Source organism: Musca vetustissima, unplaced genomic scaffold (assembly GCF_032173495.1).
Source record: "Musca vetustissima isolate MV318-11 ecotype Yass unplaced genomic scaffold, APGP_CSIRO_Mvet_v1 utg213458, whole genome shotgun sequence".
NCBI classification, from domain to species: Eukaryota; Metazoa; Arthropoda; class Insecta; order Diptera; family Muscidae; genus Musca; species Musca vetustissima.
The window spans coordinates 17,589-27,805 of NW_026885559.1; the positions used below are offsets into that span (position 1 = coordinate 17,589).

The window sequence follows — 10,217 nt, forward strand, 5'->3', positions numbered from 1 at the left end:
TAATCAAGTGGTACCAAATATAGTACCATTTAGTATACTTTCCAAAAACCCAGCCTTATCTCACGTCTACACACCAACAACAACCCACACTAAAAATTTAAAGCTTCTACCTTCAGAAGTTTCGTATGGGCGATAACCTGTCAGTCAGTCACTCACATAGCACTAAGCTCTTTTATACATTAAGATTAAGTACATAAAAGTTGAGCAGTAATATGTAATGATAATGAAGAAGTTATTTTCTACGATTTTGGGTTGATCTTGAAATAAATTCTTAAGAGATGCTTTACTAGTTTGTACTATAAATTCAAGTACAAGTATGTTTGCAGGCTTTGTAATTTTTTCTGTTGTTGGATTTATGGCACATGAACAAGAACGTTCCGTATCAGAAGTAGCGGCATCTGGTCCAGGTTTAGCATTTTTAGTGTATCCATCGGCAGTTTTGCAACTTCCGGGATCAGCTCTTTGGTCATGTTTGTTCTTCTTTATGTTGTTACTTATCGGCCTTGATTCTCAATTCTGTACTATGGAAGGCTTTATAACAGCTATAATTGACGAATGGCCTCAATTCCTGCGAAAGCGTAAGGAACTATTTATTGCAATAGTGTGCACATTAAGCTACTGCTTGGGTATTTCTTGCATATCACAGGTAAATGTTGATGTTAATACATAAAATTATCTTTTAACATATTTTAAAAGGGTGGAATGTATGTTTTTCAATTACTGGATTCATATGCTGTTAGTGGCTTCTGTTTGCTTTGGTTAATATTCTTTGAGTGTATATCCATTTCCTGGTGCTATGGTGTCGATCGCTTTTACGATGGCATTAAAGATATGATCGGATATTATCCAATCATCTGGTGGAAATTTTGTTGGTGTGTTACGACCCCTTTAATATGCGCGGTAAGTAAATTGAAGCAATCGTCATATACATTCGTATCACATACGAAAATTGTTGACTTTCAAATTAAAATGATACAAACTTTGAAAATACTCTCTCGCTTGTATTATTATGTTAAGAGAGAGGAACATATTTTTTAGATTTTTTTTTCATCAATAAATATATATTTGCTAGGCCAAAAACACGATGGAGCTCATGCAATCACAGAGGATTGCGGTGATCGCTGAGGATCGGTTGTCGTTTACTACTATATTACAATATTCCAATGGGAGAAAAGTGTCCAGCAAGGAGAGCAAACCAGCAACAACCACCGTTTGGTGGGATCTGCACCTGCTTGCAGAGGATATGCCCGTGGTGTCAATCATCAGACGTGATTGACTGATCTCGGGAAGTTGAGTCAGAACGTATCAAACTTATACATTCCGGCCCCCCTTTCTACGAGCTTCATGTTACAAATCTAGTAAACGACACAAGTTTTGTGAATGGGTGACTTGTGTAAACAAACGTTATTAGTATTTACTAATGTGATTAATTTCTATTATGGGTGGGAGATTTGGTGTCAGGAACTGAAGGGGTCAGTATATACATTTGCAATATGTTACAAATTTTGTAACATATGACAAATGTCTATATTAAAATAGTACAAAGAAGAATTTCTTCACTTTGTACTACTTTAATATAGACATTTGCAATATGTTACAAAATTTGTCCAAATTTTTGAGTTTTTGCAGAAATATATTTTGAGCTGTAGCAACATTTGTTGTCATTCAATTACTATTCCCTCATACTTTGTTGTTTATGTTTGTTTCACGGCATTATTATATATCATCTATTGTGTTTTCTCTACTCTTTACCATGCATAATGTCGATAACTCATCTCACCCGGTTCAATAGAGCCACTGGCATTGTCATCAAAAGTGTGGAATTCTTTGAAAAGATTCCAGAATCCCAGTATACTGCATACAACTTCGAAATTCACAATACAGAAATTCGAGAGTTATGGGATAAAGTTATGTGCACCTATGATGAGTGCAAAACATACCTTGCGACATCAGAGAATGCACAGGTTAATATATTTGATGTCGTTGAGGAAAAATACAGCATTTATTGCGTATTCGTGGTGTCTATCCACCATAAACAGGCATCTCAATCGCCTTCAAAGTCTTGTAAGTAAGTGTTCCCCTGCTATAGCTCCACCAGTTTCACAAGCTCCACCAAATTCACCATCTCCACCAAATAGTCACAACTATATGCCACCTTCATCTTTGAATACTCTGCAGTCCACCACTCCTATAGTTGCTTCAGAATTTCAAAATTCTTCCACCATCAATAGTACACCAATCCACCTGTCGATAAGCATAGTCTTGTTGTTTTCCCTATCGGCATTGAAATTTTTTGATGGAATTTTTTATCTTGGCCCACTTTCCGGGATCTGTTCACCACCATATTTGTAAATAATTCTCAAATATCAGACATGGAACGTCTCTGTCACCTAATACAGAAGATCAGCGGTGAGGCTCGTGAAATCGTTTCCAGATTTCTATTCATCAAATCTAGTTTCCCTTTAGCTTGGAAAGCTTTGTCTGATACGTATAATAAACGAATTGTGGTAAATTGTCATCTCAAATGTTTGTTTGAAATCCCTTCTTTAGACAGTGAAACTATTTCTGGCCTGAAAACTATCCAACGTGGGATAAATAGTTGCCTTGCTGCAATGTCAGTCTATGACGTCACCACGGATCATGGGATCCGATTGTTGTTTACATTTGTTTGCAGCGTTTGCCAAAAATGACTTTGACTCTTTGGGAGCAAAGTAAAAAAAACGTCGTTGTCCTCTTGGGTAGAATTAGCAGAGAGGATACAAACATTGATTTGTCTAAAACACGTCCTCCCCTCCAAAAATAAGTTGTTGCCAACGAAAAAGCATTCCTCCGCTAAGAAGTTGTCACCTAGTAATACCGCTACACCTCAATCCCCCAATAAATTGTTGTCGGCACATCATACAAAATGTGTTACCAAACCTCGACCTATTAATTCACTCTCCACAACTGCTTGCACCATTTGTCTTGACCAGAGCCATCATCTTCGACTCCGCCCCCAGTTTTTAAAACTTTCGTTTGAGGACAAATTCTCGATTGTAATGAAAAATAAATGTTGTGTAAATTGTTTATCTCGTGGTCATGCAGTTAAAACCTGCAATAGTAAACATAGTTGCACTACTTGCAAGCAAAGGCACCACATCCTTCTTCACCGTCCACCAATTAATAAGGTTGTTGCTCCCTCCAATTCACCTCCGGCCTTTACAAAGGTCAAAAGTCGAGGACAAACTTGGTTGCCTCGTTCATCGGAAAAACCTTCTCCGGCTTTTACTAAAGTCAAAAGCCGAGCATATAATTTGTCGCACCCTTTTTCGAATAAGAAAGTTGTAAATCCACCGATACCTCACCCCTCCCAAGATACCAATGTTCTCATAGGAACAGCAGTAGTAAATGTAGTTCATAATGGAAAAACACATCCTGTTCGTGCCATTATTGATCCTTCCTCCAAGGTATCTGTTGTAAGTAAAAACCTTAAAAATTCACTTGGCATTTCTGGTAATTCGAAGAAGGAATCCAACCCTGCTACACCAAGAGAAATGTGTCTAATTAAGTTGATTTCTCCCAAGAACTCGTTAACTAAAATTGTTGAAGCAAAGTCGTTTGTTCGGCCTATTGTTAAGGGGAAATTGATCTCACATCCACCTATTGCAACTTTGAAATCTAAAATTCCTTTAGATTTAGCTGACTCCTTTGACGGCAGCCAAATAGATTTGCTACTTGGCGCTCTTTACCCCCACATACTGGAAGCTAAACCACCAAAATTAGTTTTAAATTCGTTGTTGGCCCAAAAGTCTATATTCGGGTATATACTGACCGCTTCAGTTCCTGACACCAAATCTCCCACCCATAATAGAAATTAATCACATTAGTAAATACTAATATCGTTTGAATACACAAGTCACCCATTCACAAAACTTGTGTCGTTTACTAGATTTGTAACATGAAGCTCACTTGAAATCTGAATTTACGTTCATATAGTATAGTAATTGAATGAAAACAAATGTTGCTACAGCTCAAAATATATTTCTGCAAAAACTCAAAAATTTGGACAAATTTTGTAACATATTGCAAATGTCTATATTAAAGTAGTAAAAGTGAAGACAATTTTTGAAGAATTTCTTCACGATGCCAAACTACTTTAAAAAGACCACAAAAAACAAGTATTTTTTTCAAATTATACAAAATCTACCAATTGTAGGGTGTAGTTAAGGAGGTTAATGCAAATAATCAGGTGCGGTTGTCCAAAAAGCAAACAAGAATATATCCCCTGAGCAAAATTAATGTGTAAAATCTCAGCCACAATAGATTAATTTGTCAAAAAACAATATTTTTAGCAAGTAATTTTGCTTGGATATATGTAACTGCCGATTGTAGGGTGCAAATGTCCAAAAATGTTTGAGGTAGTACAACAATATATCAAATATACAAAGTTTTTGAGCAAAAACACGACAACGAATAGTGTACTATATTGCCAAGTCTAGGGTGCAAAAATCCAAAAATTTTTGAATGCCTTAGAAAAATGACTAATGTTCAATAGTTTGAATTTAAAACAACAACAAAATCGGAGAAATATTCAAAAAATTAATATTTTTCACAAATACTTTTTATGCTTCGATTGTGTGCAATAGCTTCCGAATGTAGGGTGAATTTGTCCAAAAATATAAAAAGCCCCACTAGTAATCAATATTTTTTCAAAAATAATTCAAAAATATTTTTAATATATTTTTTAAATTTCACAATTTTGTCGCTGTGCTGTAGTGTGGTGAATAGCGAATATCACACAAAGCGGAATAAAACACAAGCAACGCTAGCAGCGAAATATCTATGCGTTAGCAGCTACGCACCCACACTACACACGACGCGAGAAACGATCCAACAGTGAGAGTTGGAGTCGACAACAATTGCTGGTATATTTTCTATTATACCAAGGTGACGCTAGGAAACGAACAATAGGTGAAGAGGTATATGTTGTTATTGCTAATATTACAATGTAATTTCTCAGCTTGGAGAACAAGCGAGGGGGATAACAACAAGACGAATTTGTTTGAGGAAAAAGACAACAAATAATCTAAACGAACAAGAATTTAGGACAAGATGTTTGTTGTTAGTACAAATATGAGAAATCGAGAAAAATGATATATGTTTGTTTGGTGAGGGGAAAAAACAACAAATAAACCAATATTACTTCGAATTCTCACTGACGTTTTTAATGAGATTAACAAAGCTAAGGCGAAGAATGGTGGTAACAACAACACCGAATGCTTCTGTATGATCAACGCGACGTAGGGTGATCAGTACAAGGCGATAGACTTAATATTTGCTATAGAAGAACGCACGTATTTACAAAAGGAGTGGTCAACTAAAACGACTTAGATTGCCCAAGAAATGAGAACGGGACATGTGTGTTGTTATGGCGAGATTAAAAATAAGCAATTTAGAGCAAAGCAACAGCAACAACACGGATTTGTTCTCTAACGATCAACAATACTTTATATGATCACTACACTAGAAACAAATGTGGACTGTATTTTTGGTGAATAGGTGAACGATTGAAAGCACACGCGTAGATATAACTGGAAGCCGACCAATGCCAAATTTAATATTGTTAGAAATTGACAAACCAAAAAAGACTAACACTCGCGGTAACTCACTTTTGACGAAATCTGAGTTTACGTACCTGGTGTTAGTATAGTAATTTGTTGATGCGATAATGAGATGAGAATTGATATCCATCAATGTTTTCTTCAACAAGAAACAACAATTCATACATAACCTGTTTTCGAGAAAAGCGCATGGGAGCCAAACGAAAATAGATTTTAAAAATGATGTAAACAATGTATAGCAATCTATATGAATTGGGAACGTCGGGATCGATATGATTAAAAATTTCTTTCTAATTGAAGTGGGAACGTTTTTATGAAAAAAAATTGTGAGAAAAATACGCGAAAATCTTGAAAAATATATTTTGAAAGAGGAACTGGACCGATATGCCTACCATTATGTGGGACATATACCATAAAGTGCTATACCGACAATTTCATTTTGGATGAAATCGAAATTTTTTGAAACAATTTTGGTATGTAAAAGCTTCCATATATTAGGTGTTTATGTTGTTGACCTTCGCGCGAATTTTGTATGTGATTTTAAAATTTCTTCTTATTATCACAACTAAACAATTTTCATTCGAATAATTAATGCTGTTATACATTTAATATATTAAAGAAGGCCTATTTACCAAAACCGTTATGTGTTTGTTTTCGGGTAAACCATATTTCTATCAGTTCTATTTCCTCCCAAGACACTACCAATTTCAATACAATCACTCCTAATATGATTTAATGTATTCAATTCCATATAGAATTGTTCTTCATTTGGATGAGTATGGTCAATAGACTTATTTCCCAAAAAAAAATCCACCCTAGCTCAGCATGTTCTAAATCTGCATTCAAATTTTTGGACACTTTTGTATTCAGTTTTTTAAATCATTTTTTGTTCTGATGTATTTCTTTGACCGCAATGATTTCAAATTCCATGGCACTTACAACTCTACTAGTTCATAACAATAATTACAGTCGGTATCTCAGCAATAACTAAAAAGACATATTTTCTAGTTTCTCATTATTTTGTAATTTTAGAAAAATGAAATAAGTCCCCAAATTCTCATTAGGGATGTATTTTATTTAAAATTTTGGGAAGTTGTTTCATAATGAAATAAAGTTGTTAATAATGAAATAAGTCCCCAGTTATAGTGGGTTTTGTTTTGTGAATAAAAAATTGCGGACTTATTTCATTTAATGTTTGGGGACTTTTTTAATTGGGGACTTATGTCATACCGTCTATTGTGACACCCTATTGCATCCTAAAATAAAAACTCGTTCATAATTTTTAGCTCTACAAATTAGACGTGAACATAAACATGAAAATGATCTTGACCTTGAGCCACTCGTGTTGCTCATATGAGAGAGTGACGTGTGGCACACACAAAATTCTCAAGTTTTATTTTTTTATTTTTATTTATTTACTTCATTATTTTCATACAAATTTACAAATAAAAGCCCCTGCACCTTAGGCTGACGTCAGAGTGCAAGCGAGAAGCGATGCGATACTACATGCTATAATAGTTCATGCTACTTCAATGCTATAGTGTGTCAGATTGAGTGCTATAGAGAGCAAAGCGTGTTATTGGTTTACATCGCCTATTTCTGTTGTAAACTGGTGTTTATTGACTCAAGAAGGATCCCTACGAAGAATTTTTCATATCACAAAATCTTTTCAAAGTAATTTTTAAAAGAAAATTCATGAAATGAACAAATATTTCTGCATCGATTTCCCTTATTTTTTCCAAATTATTTTATAATTTAATTAAATTTGGACTTGAGTCCACAAAAATCCCGACAGATTGGTCCATGTCATTAAAATTCGATAAGATTCAAAAAATGCCAAAAACCGATCTGTAACGGTAAATAAAAAAAAAATAAAGAAAGAAACTCAAACAGAGCCAAAGCGAGCTCTTGCTATAAACCATTGCGCAACACGCTTTATCGCTTGCACTCGCTTTGTCTCGCTTGTAGCGTAGCATCCACTGTGACAGTTTTTGCGCTATGCCATAAGAAAACACACGCAGAGGTTTATAGCGTCGTCTAGCGGCAGCCTTAGAGGCAAAAATGACAACATGTTTAAAAACTATATAAATAATATTATTTGTATTATTATATCTGCATTTAAAAAGAATATCACATGACAAACATAATAAAAAATCTACTTATTGCAGAGTTTTTTTTAATGTAATTTGAAAGTAGACAAAACGTCAATATTTTTTAAAAACTGCGGGAGAGCATTATATAGCGTGGGTCCCTAATATCCAATACGTTTTTTGTCACCACTAAACGGCATCTGATAACTCTAAGATTATTTGAATGACGCGTTGGTATTCCTTTCTGCGAATAATTTGTTTCGAAACTTATATACACCGACACAACACCCTCTCGTTTCAAAAATTGGTTTGAACCTTATGAATTTAGTTTTGGCCGAATTCAAGATTAGTTTATTAAGACGTGCAAATTCTGAAATTAAGGCTGCATCGTATTCAATCTGCGTTTTCAAAACTGCTCTATAGTTGTAATTGTAAAAAAGGCAAACATGAATAATTTTCCAAAAAAAAAACATATATTTTTCATATCATTGATGTAAATTTTAAAGAGTAACGGCCCGAGAATACTTCCTTGTGGAACCCCATGTTGTATCTCTCGTAATGTACTCCGAGTTTTCCCAATCTGCACATATTGGAATCGACAAGAGGCATAACGAGCTTCCGGAAACACCAATACTTTTAAGTTTTTTAACCAAAATATCGTGATGTACAAAATCAAAGGCTTTTGAAACATCGAAGAAAACACCAGCTACACCCTTATAACCAGAGTCAAGGCCCTGTAGATAGTCTCCATGACATTGATCATTGCCTCCTCAGTCCCCATGCCTTTACGGAATCCAAATTGTTGTTCATATAGGATGTGATTTTCAGACACATAGTCCGACAACTACTCAAAAACGATTTTTTCAAAAACTTTGTCTATGGTAGAAAATATTGAAATGGGATTAAATTCACCTATATTTTCGGCTCCAGGTTTTTTAGCAAACAATAATTTTGTTAAATATGTTCGTCAGTATTTCAGGAAAAATTGGATGTGCAGCCAACAATGTCTTTGGTGTGATACCACCATTGTCTGTTTTTTTTGCATTCTCCATGTTACATCGTGTTATCAGTAGCAAGCTGAAATTGTTGAAGGCCTGGGTAATGGTATGCAAATAATTTACGTTATCATCATCTTCTTCTGCAATAGTATTCTTCAATGTTGCAACAGACTCCACAAAAAATCTATTAAAAGCTTCTACCTTCTCCGCATCTGAAAAAACACATTCTCCATATTCTGTGGCAATCTCATTTATTGTATCTCGAGTTCGTCCTAATTCCTTATTTAAAAATCTTCATCTTTTTTAACGTCATTATCGCACGATTTTATCCCATCCATATAATAATTGTTCATAAGTTTATAATTGCAATCTTTTATAACTTTGCTAAGTTTTCTTAGAATATTACGATATTTTCCCTTGTCTTATAACTTCCTTCTCTTCTTTAAAATTTTCCTTTTAAAACATATGAGTGAAAACAATTCTTTATTTGTCCATGGGGTTAGCTTTTTGTAGAACGAGTTAATGCCGATGGCACAACTTCCATAAAAACTGTACTTGCATTAGGTGTATTCTCAACATCAAGAGCTGAAAGTTTATTCTGCATTAAATGCGACAATGTTCTGTAATTGACGTGCCTCCGCTGGTACATGACCACTTAACCAATTGTGGTCTGACAATACGTTTTCAGCGCTTAACACCTTCACTTTATTCGGCATATTACTGTATACCCAATCAATTGATTTCTGACTGCACGGTCTAGTGACGAGTCTATGACAAGTATACATATCGACTTGATTAAACATACAATTTAATTTGGTATTAGTATCATTTGCGGAAAGGGCGTCAACATTTAAATCACCAACTAATAATTTGGGGCCTGGTATCATATCATTCACAATATTTTCTATTCCGTTAACAAAAGATTTGAAATTGCATCGCGGAGATCTGTATATTGAGGTAATTAGGAGATTAAAGCCATCAATTTTTACATCACCCAATTCAATCGCCAACACATCCAGGTTACCCTCACTTTTATTCACAATTGTTCTATATTTCAGATTAGACTTTATGTATAACGATGTCCCTCCAAAGCCATAAATACGCTCACAGTGCTCAATATTATATCCAAAAATAGAATATAACGATAAATTTTGAGTGGAAAACCATGCTTTTTGCACGGCAATTATATCGGGAAGCGTGGAAAATTTACTTATTTCGGCCTTAAAAGGATTAAACTTATTCAACGAGGAAACACTTCTAATATTCACTGATACAATATTAAAAAAGTTTGAATTGATATTATTTAAATATTCATTATATTGTTTAATATTCAAGAAATAATTAGAATTAATTAAAATAAAATAATATATAATCAAGATACATGATCAGGATAAGATCATTTTTTTAATTGGGCGACAAAAACCCTGCTCCTTCATCATCATTTCTTCATTGTCATCATTATCCACCGAGTGGTCGACACATCCACTTCTTCATGCTCTTTCTGTCTTCTTCTAACAATCGTTTTGGAC

The 10,217-nt window shown here is 34.5% G+C and overlaps 1 protein-coding gene across 1 annotated transcript; it reads left to right on the forward strand.

The window, feature by feature from the left end:
• Positions 1 to 265: 265 nt before the first annotated feature.
• On the forward strand, positions 266 to 9,314 carry LOC133332800 (sodium- and chloride-dependent GABA transporter 1-like; the record flags this gene model as incomplete). The annotated part of the gene is made up of 3 exons (XM_061541174.1): positions 266 to 646; positions 697 to 900; positions 9,192 to 9,314. Coding segments are annotated over 3 exons (708 nt in total), but the record flags the coding sequence as incomplete, so codon positions are not given.
• Between the last annotated feature and the right edge of the window lie 903 nt (positions 9,315 to 10,217).